At 42.3% G+C, this 21404-nt stretch overlaps 1 protein-coding gene across 7 annotated transcripts in view; it reads left to right on the forward strand.

Moving 5' to 3' along the window:
- Nucleotides 1–10783: 10783 nt before the first annotated feature.
- The window catches only part of RBFOX2 (RNA binding fox-1 homolog 2), a 208639-nt gene continuing 198018 nt past the window's right edge, over nucleotides 10784–21404 (forward strand). For 2 of the 7 annotated variants that reach the window (XM_020787703.3, XM_073000058.2), the window contains exon 1: nucleotides 10786–11294. In XM_020787703.3, coding sequence (XP_020643362.1) covers nucleotides 11121–11294 — 174 coding nt within the window. In that variant the 5' untranslated portion in view covers nucleotides 10786–11120. Of the gene's footprint in view, nucleotides 11295–21404 lie in introns of all 7 variants that reach the window. The other 5 variants (XM_020787705.3, XM_020787708.3, XM_078376189.1 and 2 more) reach the window with 4 other exon arrangements.

The following is a 21404-nucleotide window of genomic DNA, read 5'->3' on the forward strand; positions in this document are numbered from 1 at the left end:
AAAATGTATTACACTGAAGGAGAGAAGAGTTATCTGTCAGCCAGTTTACCTTCCAAAATATATTCTGAGGGCAAACTAAACATTACACCAAGGTGGGGCTGAGATGTGTGTAGGCACGTTCTCTCTGAGTAATAATAACTGCAGAGCTGGCAGGGACCCTATGGATCATTGAGTCCAGCTCCTGTCAAGGAGGCACAGTGGGGAATCGAACTCCCAATTTCTGAACCTAAACTACAGTACTGAGTCACCCAGCAATTCCTAACTGTTATCCATATTTGCTGGCATATAAGACGACTGGGCGTATAAGATGACCCCCCAACATTTCCACTCAAAATATAGTTTGTTATATACTCGCCGTATAAGACTACCCCCTCTTCCGCACACCTTCCACACACCAAATAAAAGGTGCTATTCATTGTCACCATTGTACGGCTGCAGCGCCTCTGGCCTGCCCCTGCATCTCCCTGTGACCGGCACTAGTGTGCAAGTGTGTGAGCTCTACGTAGACAAGGGGCGGGCCAGAGCGCTGCTGCTTCCCGCCGAGCAGAACGGGCCGGTCACGTTGAAAAGGAGGAGAAAATCCAGATCAATCAATGGAGGGGAGCCCTCTGTAACAGATGAGTTTACACTTCAGTGAAGACATTCAAGAGAGAGAAAAAGGATGGAAGAAGCCCAAGGGGGAGGTATGTCTTTCATTTTTTCTGTCTTCCAGTACTCAGGACATGACAGATCATTCCTGAAGAAATATGATCATCAGTAGGAAAAAAAGAGGCTTCTTCCCCCAGTGAGCTGGGGTGTATTATAAAGAACCTTAGCAAGAACACCACTACCATTGTAATTCCAGTGATAAGAGTTAGTTGTGTGACTCAGCCCTGCTAACAACTAGCCAAGGTAGCAGAAATGCCCATGGGAGATATTCCAAAATTAGTACTCATGTAAGATTGGAATGGAGAATGCATGACTCACAAAGCTTCTATTTCCCCCCTGAAGCAAGAGATTCATGTTCTGAATCTCTTAAGAGGGAATTCTTCCTTAAAACTAGGTATGCCAACCAATCATGCTTTGTGTGTTTGTTTTTAAAAGAGATTTTGGTCCCAGGTAGTTGGACTCTAGAGTTACTTAGGGCTGCTCATCACTGGTGTAACATCTCTATTAGGCAAAACAAACAAACAAAAAATCCCCCACAGAATGTTGATGCCACATACCGTACTAACACGGATACCTCTTCTAAAATTATCTTTATTAGTACAATTTAGAAATAATAAGAAATCTTCAAGGTTTAAATATATTTATTTATTTTGTATAATTTAATGCCACTTTTCTCCCCATAAGGTGACCCAAAGCAATTCAAACAATTAAAATTATATGATGTTAAGAGGGTTAAAATACTATGCAAAAATTATTAAAAACAATTAAACATTAATCAGTATTTAAACCAAGACTAAAAACAATATTAATATCTGAATTTAATAAATACAGCATTTTTACCCTTCCACTTATTGCTTAAAAGCCTGCCTGGAAAAGGAAGTCTTTGCCAGACAATGAAAGGACAAGAGGAAAGGGGCCAAACTGGCTTCTCAGAGCACTGCATTCCAAATCCTGGGAGCAGCCACTGAGAAGGCCTTCTCTCATGTCCTCATCAAATGAGCTTGGAAAAGTGGTAGAACCGAGAAGGGCCTCCCCCCAAAAAATCTTAAAAGCAGAGAAGGTTCATATGGGGTGATATGATACTTTAAATAGCCTGGACCCAAGCTGTACAGGACTTTATAGGTAATAACCGGCATTTTAAATTGGGCTGGAAACATTGGCAGCCAGTGAAGTTGTTGTAACAAGGGAGTTGAATGCTCCTTATGGCATGTGTCACCAACCAGAGACCAAAGCCATCTCTGTTCTGTAACCTGAAGCCAGATTGAAATGGATCTAGATAATCCACTTATCAAGGGACCTCATTTGACAACTTGTTACAAAAAAGCCCACATATCTGAAGGGCACTAGCTTGCGGGAGGTTGTTTCCAAGTGCTTTACATACATTGTCTTCCTAATCCTCTACCATATCTTTATAATGTCACTAAAACAAAATTTGGGGATAGGTAGAATTATGGAAAGATTACAAACAAGGTGAGCTTTGATTTCCTCCAGAATTCTTCTTCAAGCATATATGTATAAAATTTGTTTATTTACTTTATGTATGTCCACTTTCTCCCAAGGTGGGGACATACCAACATGTTGGTAGGGGAAGAAAACAAAAAGTCTCCAAACCCTAGGTGAAATATAATGGCCATTGTTTGTAAGGTGGGACTTTGAACCCAGAAGGTTGTGTAACTCAATCTTTTGTCCACTTTATAATCATAGTTACCATATGAAGTAGGGAGTGAGCCATCCAAGGACTTCAACAGCTCATGAGAGACTAGAACCCAGTTTTCTCAAGTCCAGCATCCTACTGACTCTTTTGCCTAAGAAAAGCCAGTTATTCTTGAAACTCCACATAAGTGCCTTTTTTCTATAACAAATTTGGGCAAGGACAATTTTAGCTGGTCAAAGTGTCCTAATATATGGGATAACTCTAACTGAATTCTCATCAATATTCTGAATTAAGGTATGTAGCCTAACAAAGAGGAACAGATGTTTGCCCTTAGTGTTGCAGTAGACACAATTGTATACATTGCATACATCTCTTTCTGCACTTTACTGAGGTTTTATAAAGAAATTTTTGAAAATAAGAAAGCCAAAATTCCTCTCAGGCACTGCTTACAAAAGTTTAAATATAATGTCTGGGTAGTAAAACATGTACCTGCTACAGTTAAATGTTATATGGCAATTAAGACTTCAGAAAGAGAGATTGGATTATTTTATTCTTCTACAGCTGTTTTAGATTAAATGAAGGATAAAACCAAACAATTCAAAGGGTTGACAACAAAATGAATAACCTGAAAGCAGAACTGAATGTTAGCTGAACTGAATATTATCTAGGTTGAACTGTGGTTGGTACATGAATTTACAGTCAGTTTTTGTGCAATATCATTTCAGAATTTGGGCCTAAGCTCAGAGATGGGACTCCATCTGCTTATCAATCAAAACATCATATATTAATGGATACTCCCTACTCATAACAAGGCATGGAATGCATCAATCAGTTATTGGGGGATTTGGGTTGTTTCTTTTAGTTAGCAGAGTATAAGATAGGGGAGAAAAGAAACATGGAAAAAATAGAGGTATCAGCTCAGTCTCATCACACATACACCACCCCTTTGGTTTCTTTTCAACAAAAATAGCACTTTATATAATAAAATCACTCTTGAAGCATTTGAGATAAAAATATATATGTATACTTACAGTTAACATTTGTAGTTACAGTCAGAAGGATTAAAAAAAGAGAAAAATTGGGTCTCCAGCACATGGAGAGACCCTCCATGCTTGTTGCTTAGCTGAAGATCAGAGGAAGAAGGAGGCTATCAACAAAACAAAGTAAAATAGGAAGAGGGACTAGAGGCTTGACTCAAATGCCAGAGGTGGGAAAAGAACTTCACCAGCCAAATTAGTGGCAAAGCACAATCACATTAGGTGGTAAAGCTTCCTGCTGCTGACATTCAGTGTTACTGCATGCAAGATTGCTATTTTCCCAATATCAGCATCAGAGAATCTGTGTGACATAAGAGAAGCACATTGCTATGAAAAGCCTGCATTACACTCTCATGCAAGGAACGTAATGTATTGAAGATTTTCATGAGAAGGCAGCAAGTGATTTGTCTGTCCACAAGCTTTAGTAGGGAACTGACACGGACAATATGGAGATTGGAGTGACTTTGTTGCTTGTTCTCCCACATAAAAGTGAACAATAATGATCTGACTCATCTCAGTCCACTTTATTTTTCTCACACCAAATACTGCAATATTTAAATGTTCAATTTCTTGCTTTACTTTAATTCATTCTTCTTACACTCCATTTGTGCAGCACTGGATTCTCACTTTGCCTCTGTGTGCATTCATAGGTGCAGTCCTATTTCTGTTTATCTGTTGCTCTTCCTAATAGCTGATTGAATGCTTTCCAACCCCAAAGTCTCATCTTCCAGCACTATCTCTTGTTTCACTTTGGATCGTCTCCTATCACTCTTCGATGCACATCTTAATATGGTGAGGGAGGTTGAGTATGTCAAGGAAGCTGAAAGCAATGCTCAGGAAGCTAGATTCTGTTACAAGTCTGGGTTCCTAGCAGGATCATCCAAGATAAAATGGTCAAAGCTTAGGCAGAAGACTAAAATGTCTCATTTTCTTTTCTTTAACAATTAATGGTCCTGTCAGGAGAAGAACATTGATGCTGTAGTTCTGATAGTGGGAAGAGTGAAGAAACTCCTGAAGGGGAAATGCAGAGCAATAGTAGTAGAAGGTAATACTGGCAAAGGATCTTTCACAGACATCAGCAGTGACACTCAAGCTAACTATTGTCAGTGCTGCACAGAAGAAGGCAACAGCAAATCACTTTGAATATTTAATATGCCCTATATATACAGCGAAAAAGAAGGAATGCAAATACATAGAGTAATAGTTAAAAGCAGTTAAAAATATTAGAATATAAAATATAAACATTTCTCTCTGATGGAGAAAACATCACTTTTCTGTCTTGGCTAGGAGCCAAGATATCTGAAAGACCACTTCTTTGCATGTGAAGCTGCCTAATGTTTTAAATTTTAAATAGAGATCCTGTTGTCTCTGTCTCCACTTGAAGATTGGTGATTCCATGACATAGGGCTTCTCAAGAAAAGTCAGGCAGGATCTGTTATTACTCATACTGATTGTGACAGGTAACCAGTGTGTAATTCTGAGCTAAACAATGCTAGTTCAAATGCTAGAGTACAGCAGTGAAATCAAAGTGTTTCACTTAAATCAATGAAACATGCATTACTTTTGAATAAAAAGTCCCAGTTGTTTTAGCAGATCTGCTGTTTCATTTTGGATTGTTTTACTTCACTCTCGAATGCACACCTTAATATGGTAAGGGAGGTTGAGTGTGTTAAGGAAGCTGAGAGCCTTGTTCAGGATGCTAGATTCTGTTATAAGTCTGGGATCCTAACAGGGTAACATAGATTTAGGTCACCATCAGGCTTTTGGCTTGTAACAAGGTTTTTCGTCTGTTTTTAAGGTCACCTCACTTTTTTTACATGCATTAATTAGTTTGGGAGATCTAGAAGGCAGAAAAGCAAATTTCAAATATCAGAAATATGTAAATGAATAAATCCTCAAATCACCAATACTGTTTCAGTCCCTATACTTGGTAATAGAGTACACATCTCCTTTCAGCAATGTTGGGGTTAGGGACACCAGACCCCTGATTTGTTCAAAATCCATGTATAACTTTTATGCCATCCCCTGCCCCCCAACATAACTGCAAAGCATAAACAGTTGATTCACATACAGGCAGACCTCCCCTGACCTGCATCAGCCTCCAGCATGGCCCATCACCATCTCCAGCCACCGCATGAAGCCAGGAAAGGGGGCAAGGTGGGCTGCTGCCATTGAACTGGGGGCTGCCACACCAACAACAGAGGCGTTAGTAAGCCTGGGACTCACCTTTCTCTGGCCACTTCCTAGTGACAAATAGTAGCACGGCATTTATTATTGATTGAAAAAAATGTGTATAACCAACTATGCTGCTCAGATCTGTGCAATTCAAGGCAGGAGTATATAGGTTTTGATTACCATATATACAGGTTCATTTACACTGGCATAATATCAGTGTAACTTATGTATGTTATATGTTATACACCCCAGCATGAGAGCTAATGAGAAAAATTGTCCGTTCAAGAGAGAGAGAAGTAAGAAAGCTACCACCACAAAACTGTCATAACATCAGCATCTACAACAACCCTGCTCACCCTCATTATCAACAGGTATCTGGTACAGGAGTCAATCCACTTGTGTCCCATATTGCCCATGAAAGAGACATTCACACAACTTGGGCAACATTCACTGAATGTAGCACAGGCAAGCAGAAGTCAGAAAATGAAAGCAAAAGGTACTAACTGGGAGTGGGGAAACACAGAATGTAATAGTAACTAGTTACAAGCAATATAGATACCTGTAACTACTTAGTTTTCAGATATGACTAAGTTAATAGTTCAAAAGTAACATAATGAAATTATACAATTAAGGTTTTTTTTTTTGTGCAACCAGTCACTATATATATTTTTACTTACTTTCATGACTCACTTTTAAAAAGTGATTGTATAGTATTTTCAGAGGCCTTCTGACAGGAATTATTCATGTTTTACAGCACCCTCTTATCAATCCTAAGTGGCACGGGATGTACTGTTTTCTTTGTATCTTGGCATTTTCAAGATATATTATCACACGTGGCCCTTATCAGGAACTAGGAAGTGTTTTTCTGGTTACTGCTAAGACAACGCAGTACATTGGGAAGGGTAGTCCTCCCTGCAATTAAAAAAAATCATTTTTTATTAAGATTTTTCTTCACTTAGGGCTTATATAATTTACTCTGAAGTGATCTTATCAATATGGTCACAAATCCAGAGGCATTTGAAATGTTTCTGTCTCAAAAACAGCCATTGCAAAGTACCAACAAGTAAGATACTGTATTTGCTGGCGTATAAGACTACTTTTTTGCCCTGAAAACCATGCCTCCAAGTGGGGGGGGATCACCATAGTGGCCTTACAATGCTCACCCGGTGCCCATAGTAGCCTCCCAATGCCTGCCCACCTCATTCTACATACCATCCTGTATTGCGCGGTATCCAGCGTGGCCGCGGCGAGCATCAGCAGCAAGACAGGGGTGCCAGCCTTTTCAACATGACTGGCCCGTTCTGCTCGGTGGGAAGCAGCGGTGCTCTGGCCCGCCCCTTGTCTACGCAGAGCTCACACATGCGCACTTGCGGACTAGTGCTGGTCACAGGGAGATGCAGGGGCGGGCCGGAAGCGCTGCAGTCTCGCTGCAGCCGTACAATGGTGACAATGAATAGCACCTTTTATTTGGTGTGTAGAAGGTGTGCGGAAGAGGGGGTAGTCTTATACGGCGAGTATATAACAAATTTTATATTTTGAGAGGAAATGTTGGGGGTCATCTTATACACCCATACGCTGGCAAAAATGGTATCTAAGCAGACTGGGGCAAGGTAACTGAAATTGAGGCAAGGGCAGCCCAAGTGATTCAAATCATAGTCAGGATACTTCCTGCCTTACAAAGCACAGGGACCAACATTTCATAGTGTTGCAAGGATTGTGAACACAGAGCATTTATAGCAGAGCTAGACGTGATTGCCACAGATGTGTCATTTCAAGCAGCACTGTGTATGCCATGGCATTAGTTACACATCTCATGTGTTGCAAACAGACTACAACCATTCAGGAAGTATATAGTGCTGTTGTGGTTGCCCATCAAACCTCTGCAAACTCTACCCCAAGAAAAGATATTTCGAAAATGTTAAAATCACTAGAAAATGGATGGCTTTTTCCTGTGCTATAATGCCAGCCTTAGGCAAAGGAAAGTCTGTCTTTACAATCTCTGCTTACTGTAAGCAGACTCAAGAATCATAACAGTGTACAGTATGTTAGCCAGTTTTCTAAAATAAAATCATTCATACAATGCTGACTTTGCACTGCACAGAAACCAACATGTTTTCTTCTGAAATTATTATTTTTCAGCAAAATTAATGCAGCATGCTTTCATTAAACTCGCAACCATCTTTTTAAAGTTTGTTTTCTCACAAGATCCCTTCCTGTTCCATTTCATATGCATTAAAGTTTGAAGTATCTGGGCCTCCAGATATTCTAGCCTACAATTCTCATCAGCAGCAGTATGGTCAATGCTAAGGGATTCTGGGAGGTGCAGCGAAGATTGCCTTAACTTGTGAAGTCAGAACATTTCCAAAACCTGTTTGCACAAGTATTCAGTGTTCATATTGACTATATTGTATATTCCTTCCTCAGTCCAAAACCCATTAGTCTTCTTCAATGTTAGCAGAATTAAGGCCTCCTAGTGGCAGGAAGCCTGGTCCATAACTTTGGTGTGCTCTTGAACTCAACTCTAAGCTTGGATGCACAGGTTTCGGTAGTGGCCAGGAGTGCATTTGCACAGTTAGCCAGTGTACCAGCTCTGCTTGTTCCTTGAGATATCCAGTCTGGCAACAGTGACACATGCTTTAATTACATCACTTTTGGATAACTGCAATGTGTTCTATGTGGGACTGGCTTTGAAGTGTGTTCAGAAATTTCAACTTACTCAAAATGCTGCACTCTGACTGCTGACTGACATTGGTTATAGGCAGCACGTAACTGTCTTATTACAAAAAATCCCTTGGTTTCCAGTCTGTTCAGTCTTATACATCTTGGGTCCAGGCTATTTGAAGAATCCTATTAGTCCATATGAGCCTTCTGAGCTTTGATCATCTAGGGAGGCCCTTCTCTCAGTTCCATCACCTTCTCAAGATCATTTGGTGAAGACACAAGAGTGGGTCTTCTCAGTGGCTGCTCCCAGGCTTTGGAATTCACTGCCCCAAGAAGCCAAGTTGGCCCCTTCCTTCTTCTCCTTCCCTTGTTAGGCAAGATCTTCTTCTTCAGGCAGGTTTTAAAATAGTAAGTTATCAGGAATGCTGGTTTTTAAACTTACAGGTTTTTAAATGATTGTGAATTGTTTTTAACGTGTGTTTAATTGTTTTTAAAGCTATGTTTTATTTCCTGTGAGCTACCTTGGGTCTCCTATGGGGAGAAAGGTGGCATATAAATAAATAAATACATACATACATTTCCAAAAGGTAGGATCAATAAGCAAGACATCAGAAATAAAAACTGGGTAAGGATGGGGCTGCGAGTGGCAGCAATGAATTAGAAAAGATTATCCAGTGTAAGGATGTGTCACAGGAGACCAAGTCCAAGACCATCCACACTTTTGTATTTTCAGTCACGATGTATGGCTGTGAAAGCTGGAAACTAAAGAAACTGACAAGAAAAAGAATAGATTACCTGTAGTTTGAAATGTGATTTTGAAGGGAGAGCTTTGGGTTGCCAGAAAGACAAACAAGTGGGTCTTAAGCCTGAACTGTCTCTGGAGGGCAACAATGTTGAAACTGAGGCTGTCTTATATTGGGCACATAAATGAGAAGGCAGGATTCTTTGGTGAAGACAACGCCAGGAAAGGTGGATGGCAGCAGGAAAAGAGGAAGACTGGCTCCATAAAGGAAACCACAGGCCTTGATTTTACAAAGCTGAGCAGGACTGTTGAGGATGGACATTTGGGGGATTGTTCATTCATAGGATCATCATAACTTGGAGGTGACTTGAAAGTACAGAACAACAGCAAGGATAGGGCAACCAAAACTTCTCAAAAGCAAGAAAACTTACCTCATGTTAGAAATGTGAATGCAACATGGAGACAAAAGCAGGATGAAGACATTGGCAAGGAAAGGCAAATTGAAACGTAAGCTCATGTTTTACTAGACAAGATTACAGTCAACTTGCCTTATAGATGTGGCCATATACTGTAGTTTATTGTGTCAGAATCCCTTTGGGCCACTTTCATACCTTGGAGGGACAATGAACTGAACCACCTCACCTGTCTAGGATCCTAATACCTCTGACTTTGTGTGGGGAATCTTAAATCAGATATGCAATACTACATCTGTAGTCTAAAACAGTGCAGTCCAGAAATGGCTGTCACATGTTATTACTTCATATACTTGTCTGAACCAACTCTAATAGTCAGTTTTGATCATGTTCTGGCGTTTGGCCCATGCTAAATATTTTGGGTGAGCATGCAGTGCCCTGGCCCAATGTATGTTGGCAGCTCTGACCTTGCACCATTCACCTCAGCAGGTGACCAGCAGTCTTTAGAGAAACATGTGGCCAGAACTAAGGACACATCAAGATGCCAAATCACTGTTTCCACTGGACCCACTAACACCTCTTGCAGCTGTGTTAGAAAGGAAACATATGACAGACTCTCTCACTAAACTTTGGCTGACCATGGCTCTGGAGTATTTTGCCTCGAGTTTGCAACAGAGGCTTCTGAATGTGCAGTAAAATCCTCTTTCCACCTCCATCTTTTTTGAAGCAGCCATTACCAAGGCTTAAGGAAACAGCAGAGTGCAGAATCTGTGCCTACGTGCAGAAATAGCAGGTGTGCTTCTGAACATGTGAGGAATGCAACCCTAAGCAGGTCTACTCAGTAGTGCATTTCCATTTTGCTCCCTCGTAAGCGTGTCTTGGATCTCGCCCCTGTCTCTTAAGTATCTGGCCTTAGGAGTAAAGGCTTCCAAGCCTGCCATAGCCTCAGAAACACCCCACATCGGCGGGGGTGGGGGAAGAGCGAAGAACTGCCTCGACTGCTCGCCTCACCAACTTTGCTGCCACAGCATAAGGAGGAGGAAAAGCGTCCAACAGAAGCCTGCTTAAAATTCACCTGTTTAGTGGCTATCCTTGTAGCAGCTAAACGAACGCAGGGACGTCTTTCTGAAACAGATATCATGAGAAAAAAAGTAGACAATTCAGCGACATCCTGCTTCAGAGGCTTGAAAGCTTGGCAAGGAAAGGCTTCCCTTTCCCCCCCTCCCGCCGAGACTGACTGAGGGAAAAACTGACTCCTCCAAGCAATCCACTCCCTCGCCCGCCCAATGCCCCTTAGTGGCTCCGCCCTTCCCGTTGCCCCACCTCCCTCCCCTATTACCATTCCCGAAGGTTGCCGAGTGGAGAGGGAGGAGGGGTCGCGCCAAGTCGTGGCTCTCGAAGGCGTTTCCGGAGATTGCCGAGGGTCTTCGGCCACGCTTCCTTCACTCTCTTCCCCCCCCCCCCCCACGTCTCCGGCTGCTTGCGGGCCGCCACCGTCTCTCCTCCTCGGTTCTTTCCGGCGCTGCCCGGCGGGCCCGAGCCAGGGTCGACCTCTCTCAGCGAAGCCTCCTGCTCGTGGGTTCCTTGTGAAGACAGAGGTTTTTTTTTTCCCCCCCGCCCCGCTCCGCCCCTCCCTTCCCCTGGCTCTGCCTGAACGGGGGCTGTTTGGGCCTCAACGCCGCGGCGGAGCTCTCGCGGCCGGTGGTCGGCTGAGCGGTGACGGTGAGGGAACGAAGGCGGCGGCTGCGGCTCCCCCTAGGGGAAGCGGGGCGGCCGGGGGACCGGCCCGGATGGCGGAAGGCATCCCGCACCAGCAGCTTGTGCCCGGCGTCGGCGTCCCAGCCCCTCGAGGGGTCAAGCGGGAGCCCGAGCTGGAACAGCCCATGCCCGGCGGAGACGGAGCCGAGAGCGGGCAGAACAAGAGGTTGCGGACCGAAGCGGAGGCGGACGGGAGCGGCATGCAGGTAGGGGGGGGAGGCGGCAGCAATGGCAACGGCGGCAGAAGGGACGGTGCCTGCGGGCGTCACCCTCCCCCCCCGATGGTCTCCGGTGACCGTGAGGGGCGCGCTCGCTCCCGCCCAGGCGCTGTCGATGTGGGGGGGGGGAGAGGCCACCATTGGTCGCGCGCCCGCTCTCTCTCTCTCTCGAGCCGGCGGGCAGGCGGGCGGGCTTGCAAGAGCGCGCGACTGGAGGGCATCCGTGCTCGAGAGCCCGAAGAAAAGCAGCGTCGCCGCGTTGGCAGGACGTGTGTGTTCGCCAGCCTGTCGGAGGAGCGTCCTCAAGGGCCAGGCCTTGTTCTAGTTGGGGCGGCGGGGAGGGGGAGAGGGAGCCTGAGAGAAAACGAAGTGGGTTTCCCGTTGACGGTTTGCCAGGGTATCCCTGAAGGCGTGGGAGGAAGAGGAGGAGATTGTATGGCCATCTTCAAGGGTAGCACCAGCAGCACCAACAGCAACACATCCCCCACAGGCGAAGCATTCCCCTCGGTAGGAAATGGCGCGTAACCTGCGTGGAGGTCGCCACATGTGACATTTGCGCCCAAACACGTATTTCGTTGCTTGCACACGTGGAGACAAGTTGACGTTGGGGAGAATTGGAGGGATGGTGATCTGTCAGGAAGGAAGATCCTAGAAAGAACCCCAGCTTGGTTTGGGCTGCCATCCCATCACACAGAAATTTGCAATAAATTATCTCTTCATCTGCAAAAATCTTCTCCTTCGGAAAGTTCTTTAGATTTCCATTTGTTTAAAACCGTGGAAAATGGGCAGCTAGTGATTAATGAAACTTTCAGCCTTTCCTGTATGTAAGGTTGCATCACATACATATATTCACCTGAAAGTCACCCTTGTAGACCTCAGAAGGTGTACTGTATTCTTGAAGGCTTTCAGGGCTGGGATCTGATGGTTGTTGTGGGTTTTTCGGGCTCTTTGGCCGTGTTCTGAAGGTTGTTCTTCCTGATGTTTTGCCAATCTTTGTGGTTGGCATCTTCAGAGGACAGGAGTAGGAACTCTGTCCATGCTCAACACGGCTAAAGAGCCGGAAAAACCCACAACAACCATCAAGAGGTGTAACTTTTTCATGGAGATGCTTAGGACTGAATTTATTTCAAACCTGGGGCAGTCATATAGTGCAACTATAGTTTTTTAGCTCTTTCAGAAAAAGAGACATTGGTGACACACAGGGTTCATTCATCATGTATCTTCCCAGACCAGCTGGTGTGCTGCTGAAGTGAATGGCATCTGACCCTTTATTCTGAACAATTCAGATGTGGGCAAGCTTGCCATAAGGGTGGCTACTGCAAATAGACCAAGCATTTACTGGCCAGAGGAAAGCCCAGCATGAAGCTTCATACACATAGTAGCTTGAGTGCTTTTGTTAATAAAATTCCATAGTATACTGGCATCAGAAACAGTCCAGGATCTTTTAAAATAAATGTGCACTCATAGATTATCCCTGTGATATAGGAAGAAGCAATTACTCTGAATGTTGCAGTAATCTGTTTTAGATTTCATCCTGAAACATGGAATTTTACTGTAGGTTACCTGAAAGCGTAGTAAGCGATCATGTAAAACAGGACATGGTCTATTATAGGAACTGATATCTTTATGAAATAATAGACTGTCTTGGCAGCCTTGTTCATGAGATGGCTCTGTGTGTCTGAGTAGGGCTTTTTAATTTTCATTGCTTTCCATGGAAGAAGAAAATGAATTGTGTCCTTTTTTTTTTTTTTATTTTTGCTATTGCAGTCAGTGAGTGTTGCCAAAAGCATGAATGAAGCTGTGGATCACAGTCACTGGTACCGCTGAACTGTGAAAATGACGCAGAATGAATCAGATTGCAAATTGCAAAGAGGTTGAAAAGAAAGTTCGTTATGTTTTATAGCACTCTTGCTTTCATTCAGCAGGGGATAATTTAAAATTTTACAATCTTTGAATCATGCTACCAGTATTCTTTTCCATTTGTTTTAAGAATGTTGTTAGTTTATTTTTTGGGAAGTGAACAATACGTATGTGAATAGGCAATAGGTGCATAAAAAGATATGGTGTATCAACCTCTGCATAAGAATTTCTGGATCTCTTTTTGTTTGTCATTCCTTCTATTGGTTATTTTATTTGAGCCACCAGTCTTGCTGGTTATATTAAAAGTTAAGTGTTCACAGAAATTATTTAATATGGAATTAACATTTTAAAGGGATGTTCATTTTTCTGTATCAATACTAGAATCTAGAGAATAGGCCATGCTATCGATCTGTTTCTTCTTCTGCTATTTACATATTTCCAGGTGAATAAATGACAAACTATCCATCCCTCTGCTGTTCTATCTGTTTGCATGTGAAAATGCTAGTAGAAGTGTAATGTGCAAGGGAGTATCACATATTTCAAATGGTGGGCTAGTGTTCTATTTCACAAAGAGATTGGGGGAATATTGTCCAGATATTATAGTCACAATGATAACCCACAATTCTAGACAGTCCTATCTTACAATGGACAAGCTGTGTGTCAGGGCTTATTCCTGCTGGAGCCATCAGTAAATAAGCCAGTAATTGTTGTTTGTCTCAAGTGTAGGGCGACATATGGCTTTTCAGATGTTGGAGTGCAGCATAACTGGGATTGTAGTTGGAGTGCAGCATAACTGGGATTGTAGTCCAGCAACATGTGGAGGGCCAAACATTCCCCATCCCTGGTTTACTATGTTATCTGAACAGGTGATTCTGGCTTGTTGCCGCCAGGAAAACCAGGGAGCCAAGATTAAACACAAATTTATGATACTGACTTGTAAAGTATGCAACAACCCAGGACTTTCTAGTGAAGAGAAACATACACGGCCTATTAGTAGTGGATCTAGGTAAGTGAGTACTTTTTTAATGAGGTACTCGCTTCCTGAGAACAAAAACTTGATGTGATCTTTTAATTAGCAGTATTGCCCAGTGACAACATTTGTCTTACTTGTCCCTGGTACAACCTAAAACTGGCTGATGTAGAGACTTAACTCCTGCCTTAACTCAGACTTAACTGTGCTTTGAGATTTAAATATAGGGAGAAGACTACAGTACTTATAGTACTGTACTACTGTACTATAAGTACTACAGTACTTATAGTTATTTTTGCTGCATTAAAACTATCTGGTGGGCATAAGATATGGTTTTAAAAATAATTGTTCAGTGTACTACCTTGGGCCGTATAATTGGGAGAAAGGTAGAGTAGAAAATAAACAAATTAATTAAAAATATTTTTTTTCTGAACTGCAAAGTTCAGTTATGATCTATGGCTAGTGAAGTAGCCAAAACTGACACTGTAAATAATAGAAATATTATGCTGCTGAGCTTTGCTTGGGTAAGCAAACTGGGGGCCTCAGTCCTTGTTGCTAACACTGACTGTGTTTCAGCTCTTTGAAAACAGTTTTATTTATTCATCTCAGCTTGCTAGTTTCTGATCCATCTCTTGAATGCTTGTCTGTGTGACTCTGATTGGTGGTCCCAAGTTGATAGGATTGTGTATTGCTGAGGCAGCCTCGAGCAATAGTTCTGTGTGCCTGATTCCATTTTGTGTGTTTATCTGTCTCATATGCAGTTAACCAGAGTTATTTTTGTATTTTTGAATTTGTATTTTTATTAGACACTTAATTATTTACTTAGCAGACTATGAGAAAAAAGCTTTCTTTGTAGTGTAAACATTATATGCATGTCTCCGATCTGTAAGATGTTGGCATTTTGGAATATTTGTGCAATATCTACACATTTTAAAAATAGCCCCCAAACCCAGGAAATTATACCAATCCAGTGTGGATGCAGCTGAAACGTTTATGATGACAGGTCTGTATTCTCCAGGGAGCATTGGGAGTCCTCAGTAGCACAGGGGTACTACCCTTTTTAAATAGAAACTGGACTGGATACAGGCCATGGGGCCATTTTGCTAGGCCATTCTCCAGATGAATGAAATGTCTAAGTGTATATGTCTACAGGAGTAAATGTTTTGTGTGCTGGAACTCCCAGAATTCTGTTTGGGGAGCTCTTGGAGAATTTTGGGAGTTAGAGTCCAGAAAATGCAAATTATACATTCCTAGCCCGGCTGTGTCCTTACCTCGACACGGGGGCGCTCACTGCCTTAGTACATGCGCTCGTAATCTCAAGATTAGACCACTGTAACGCACTCTACGTGGGGCTCCCTTTGAAGCTGACGCGGAAACTTCAGGTGGTGCAGAATGCAGCGGCCAGACTCCTTACTGGAGTGAGAAAATACCAACATATTTCTCCTACCCTGGCCATGCTGTACTGGCTGCCCATACGTTTCTGCGTTGACTTCAAAGTGTTAATGCTTACCTATAAGGCCTTAAACGGTTTAGGACCTCGATACTTGGCGGAACGCCTGCTCCCACCAAGATCTACCCAGATCACCCACACGAGTCAGGAGGTGAGGTTGAGGAGCCTAACGCCAAGGAAGGCCCGGAAGGAAAGGACACGAAATCGGGCCTTCTCAGCGGTGGCTCCTCGCCTCTGGAATAACCTTCCTCAGGCGATTCGTGCGGCCCTTATGCTGGGCACTTTTAAGAGTCAACTAAAAACATGGATGTACATTCAGGCCTTCCCTCCTGTCAATATTTAATTCTTTCTTTATTCTTTCTTCATTTATTATTTGTTTTATTACTCTATGTGTTACGGGTTATTTGTAAAATCCTTGTGTTTTTATTGTATATACCTTTATTGGAAGCCGCCCAGAGTGGTCGATCAGACCAGATAGGTGGGATATAAATCAAATAAATAAATAAAATAAATACCTTGAAGTAGAATGTAATAGTTGGGCTTTTGACAGAAGCTAGCATGTGAGGTCATGTAACACCCATATTATAAGGGTTTGAAAAAATTTAGAATGTCTCACCAGTCAGTCAAAAATTTCACCAGTCAGCATGACTGGACTATAGTGTTGTGATTTATGTTAACCAATTTAAACTAGGCACTTGTTCACTTTTTTTTCTATATAACAGTGCATACAAACTCCAAATAAATTGTGCTACATACAGTGGTGCCTCGCAGAACGGTCGCTCCGTAGAGCGACAAATCCGCGCAACGGTGCTGTTTTTGCGATCGCAAAAGCTATCGCAAAACGGCACCTAGATAGGGCACAATTCACAGAGCGAAGGCCGGTAAGCGGTTCGCTTACCGACCTTCGCTTTGCGACCCGCCAGTCAGCTGGTCGGCGGGTCCAAAATAGCCAACACGCGACCCCAAAATGGCTGCGTGCAGTGTTTTCACACCCTTGGTAAGCGACTGGAGGGCGCGAAAACGCTGCCGGAACAGCCGAAACGGCTGCGCACAGCGTTTTCGCGCCCTCCCCTCGCTTACCAAGGGCGCAAAAACGCTGCAGCTGGCCATTTCGGCTGTTCCAGTGGCCATTTTGGACCCGCCGGACAGCTGATCGCAGCCATTTTCGCGCCCTCGTTCAGCGAGGGGAGGGCGCGAAAATGGCTGCCAGCTGCCCGGAAGCATCGTTGAACGGTGAGTATTCAGCCCAATTGGAACACATTAAACACTGTTTAATGCGTTCCAATTGGTTTTTTTGCCCCGTTCAATGATGCTTTCACACAGCGAGGGTTAATCCGGAACGGATTACATGGTATTTGCCTATGTCTTCTTAGGGGAAAAAGGAGGGAGGTGTATAAATATTTTAAATTAAATAATAAATAAATTAATTAATAAGTAGATTTCGGTGGAGTTAGTTCTACTGCAGTGGAAAGGTAACCTGTTTCCCCGAAAATAAGACCTAATCTGAAAATAAGCCCTAGTATGATTTTTCAGGATGCTTGTATTGTAAGCCCTACCCCCAAAATAAGCCCTAGTTAAGTGAAACCCTGCCCTCCACCATTGTGCAGCAACCAGAAGATGACATGACTGTAAAATAAAACATCCCCTGAAAATAAGCCCTAATGTATTTTTTTGGAGCAAATATTATTTTCAGGGAAACACGGTAGGGAGCTGGCTTCGTTGCTTGTATGCCTTTAAAATTTTTTTTATTGTTCTTTGTCTTTTCCTTTGCCTTCTGCTTTTCAGTTTGCTTGGTTGAAGTTGGGGGAATTTGAATTTCCCACCATTTCCTGCCTTGGCCTGCAATGCCCAGAAGCCTTCACTACCAGCTGTGCTGATTCCCAATCTAGGGCCCCCCCAGGTGTTCTTGGACTGCGAATCCCAAAAGTCTTCACCAGCAGTTGGCCAGCACAAGAACTAGTCCAAGGACTCCTGGGTGACCTAAGATTGGTAATCACTGATTTATACCCTCAAACTTAGGTTGCTTTATTACCTGCATGATTGTGGGGTCATGATACTTGTATTTTGAATGCCTTTCTTTTGAATGTCTCCAGCAAAAATAAAACTGAAAACAAAAGAGCCTGGCCTCTTAAGGAGCCACGGTTCCCTCCCACCTCAGGATGTCTCCTCGTTTGGTTGAAATTGGGAGCAGGGAATGTCCATATTCCCCAGCATGGGACTGCTCTACATTGTCTTGCAGAGCTATATCTCTATGTGCGGCTCGAACCCTCTTCTCGTGAGAAGAGGGCAGTTTTCCTTTTGCAATGGGAGGGGGGAGGGGAGGACTGCAGGATTAGAGAGAGACAGGCGGAGGGGAAGGAGGCAGGGAGGGAGGGAGCTGTGACTCATCCAGGAGCATTTTTCACTCGTCACAGACGAGTGGACAAGTGCATTTTTCAAGCCCTGCATCTTATGCTATCCTGATTGGTTGCTGGTATATTTCTGGGTCTACATCACAGTATTGGGACTTTGTTGTGGTACATAAAGCATTGCCAGCTTTCATATTAACCTATGTGTATGCTATAGTTATGAGCAGAAGTTTTGCTTCTATGGTCTGGCCCCACAAGAAGTGAAGGTTTCAGGAGATAGTCTTGACAATGGCACTTCTGTTTAGGACTGCCTTGCATCATGAAATATGTTTAACTCCTCTAGCTTTCTGTAGGAATATGAAAATCCAGAAAATGATGTTTCCTTAATTGGCAATCTTACTTTTGTTTCCATTTAGGAATTTGCTGATGGTGATCTTGATGCTGCTTGTATACTTTGTTTAATTGAGTTTGTGTTATGATTGAGTCTGTGGTTGTTAGATGTGCTGAAGTTCACATTTCTGAGATATTAGTGCAGGACATAGTTTTTTTTAAAAAAGAATCAATAATATACTTACGGTGGGGGGGATAGGAATGGGAAAACCACTCCTTAAATATCTCGCTTACCTTGGAAGCTTTATTGGGATCTTTATAAGTTGGTTCCAACTTCTTGGCACATTAACATACACAATACATTTATATCTTGTTATAAGCAAAATGTTTACATTCCACAGTGGCAGCACTAGCCTCCTGTCTTTTTATCAATTTTCACTATGAAAGTTACAATGGGCTCTTATTCCTGCTGTGTTTTGTACTAACGCACTGTAACCACATTAATGTGTGCTTGTCAGTTAGTGGCAGCATGTAAATTTATAATAATTCATTAGCTGATACTGTAAATCTAAACATGTATTTGTATGTATGACTTCCAGGCTAGGGAGGAGGTCTGAATATAATCGCTTGCTTAAAGAGGCTAGTTTTTTCAGGAGGTGGTGTTTGTTCCATGTGTTTCATATCTGTCTGTCTTTATCCCCAGCAGCAGCAGGCAGCTTTATGCAGTTAGGGTTTCATTATCTAATCCATCTCTGATCAGCCTGGATAAACCCTGTTTGGCCAGTACTGATCTTGTTAGAGGGGTGGTATAAAGCTGCTTGAGCTGGGATTGGGACAAATCGGATCATGACTGTTGTATGAATCCAAGACTTACTTCTTTCAGCCAGAGAGGTAGAGGGAAAGAAATAGTTACGATAAAATATCTGACCAAAGTAGATTCTTTCAACCCATGTTAAAGGACAGATATGCTTCTATTGGGAAGGTTGAGCACTTTTTATAAAGAATCAGAATCTTCATACTCTCCCCCCCCCCAGTGTCAGATACAGCAGTATTGCTGTGGCATCTTGTCCATGTCCTATCTAGTTTTCTTTTCTCATATTGTACTGTCTACAGATACACACACTATTACAGGTAGATTATTTAGATGAGATGCATGTGTGCATGCACACAGATTATCACATTTTGAAAACTGAAAAAACAGTTTTGGTGTATGGATGCTAGATGGAGTCAAGGAAGGGTATTTAACTTTTAATTATTGATGTTCCTTTAGAAAAACCCTGAAAAGGGTTGCCATAAGTCAGAATTAACTTGATGGATTATGGTGGTGATAATGTTGATGATTATGAGTCTGAGAACTCATGGTGCTTTCAGGTCAGAAACATATGCTCAGTCTGGAAGAGAAAGTGCTTCTCTTGAGACACAGCTTTGCAAAGGTTCTGTAGATCCTTTACAGCCCCTGTTTGTATTGTAATTCAGGGGGATTTGATTTAAATCAAATTAATTATAATCACAATTTGAAACATGATTTAAAATTTTAAAAATTAGATTTTTGGACGATTTAAATTTTAAAAAAATCAGGTTTTACATTTAAATCACAATTTAAATCAAATTGATTTTAATTGTGATTCAAGTCAGTTTGATTTTTAAAAAATCATTGATTTTTATCCACTCTGATTGGAATGTGTGAGAATTTGTATGTACTTCAGTTCTGAGAGTGCACCTTTCTTTTTCTTCATTGTTAATTTCCTACTGTATCTTGCTGCTGTGTTTTCCTTCCTACCGCCTGATAGTGCCTTTCTACCTGCCACTAGTTCTGTGCTAAAAATGTCAAGTGCAATGTAAAGTGCCCTCTCCAGGCATCCTGAAAAATTTCCAAAGCTTGTGTGAAGAAGGGTCTGTTGTTACATTTGGGATATAGATAATGAGAAATTTTGAATTCTTTTTGTGGAAGGTGGGGTGTACATTCCCTAAATTACACAGCATTTTTAAAATTGCATTGTTTGTATAAGGGAGGAACCTGAGCCCTATAATGTATAGTATTGTGAGTGGTACCAGCATCCATTAAATGAAATAATATGCTGTAACTCTGTGTAGAGCTTCTTCCTTCACTCTTTTGTTCCATTGCTTGCTGAAACTCACCTAATAGCATTGACACTTGTGATGGGGAATAAGTTTACATCCGGCAATAACAACAGAAAGTTTCATGGCACCTTAAGTGTTAAAGCTTAAAGAATAGGAAAATTATGAACCATCTAAAAAAAGGTAATATTTTAAGACCTCAAACAAATTCAGAGGTCTGGTGCTGAATGCTGTAGGGCATTGCTTAGTAAACACTGAGGTATAATTATTGGCGAAGAACATATTATAGTTTGTTATTTTCTTTTAGTGGAAGACGAATTGCCTAGATCCTAGAGTTTTAAATTAGTGAGCAGAAAAGGAAAAGATGCTGGGGAATTACAAGAAGAGGTGGCAGACAAGCAGGTAGTAGATGAGTTGAGGTGAGAGAAAAGATAAATGTTTCTTTATATGTGCATCTGTACCAAATAAAATTTGTGAAACAGAAGCAGAAGGAGGCTCTAACTGCTGGGGTGAAAGAGCTACAAAGAAGCAGCCTGGTCACCACCTACAGTTAGAAATTTGAATTTCCCACCTTTCCCCCCTGCCTTTTTCTTTTCATAAGTGGAAGCTCTGGTCACAAGTAGAAGCAAAATTTTGCATATGGAGCTGGTCGTAACTTGAAATGGTCGTAAGTAGGGGCGTTCGTAAGTCGATGCACGACTGTATATCTTGCCTTTTCTCCAAGCACTCCAAAGTTGTGTGTTGTTCCATTTTATCCTTACAAGTTGAGAGATGGTGACTTACCTGAGGTCAACCAGTGAACTTGTAGCTAAGTGGGGTTGTAAATCCAAAACTCCCAAGTTGTGAGCTATCACTGCTGCATTAAACTGGCTCTGAACACTGAAAGAACTAGGATCTTTAGCTTTGTTGGAGAGTGATGCTTTGAGATAATAAGAGGGTGAACAAGTCTAAAAACTTTATTCTTATGTACTAGGGTTTCTGTCTTTAAAAAGTGACCCACATGCTATGTGCATTTATATGCCTTTGAACTACACTACAGTATATAGTGATAATAATGATTT

This window comes from Pogona vitticeps, chromosome 5 (genome assembly GCF_051106095.1).
Source record: "Pogona vitticeps strain Pit_001003342236 chromosome 5, PviZW2.1, whole genome shotgun sequence".
Lineage (NCBI taxonomy): Eukaryota > Metazoa > Chordata > Lepidosauria > Squamata > Agamidae > Pogona > Pogona vitticeps.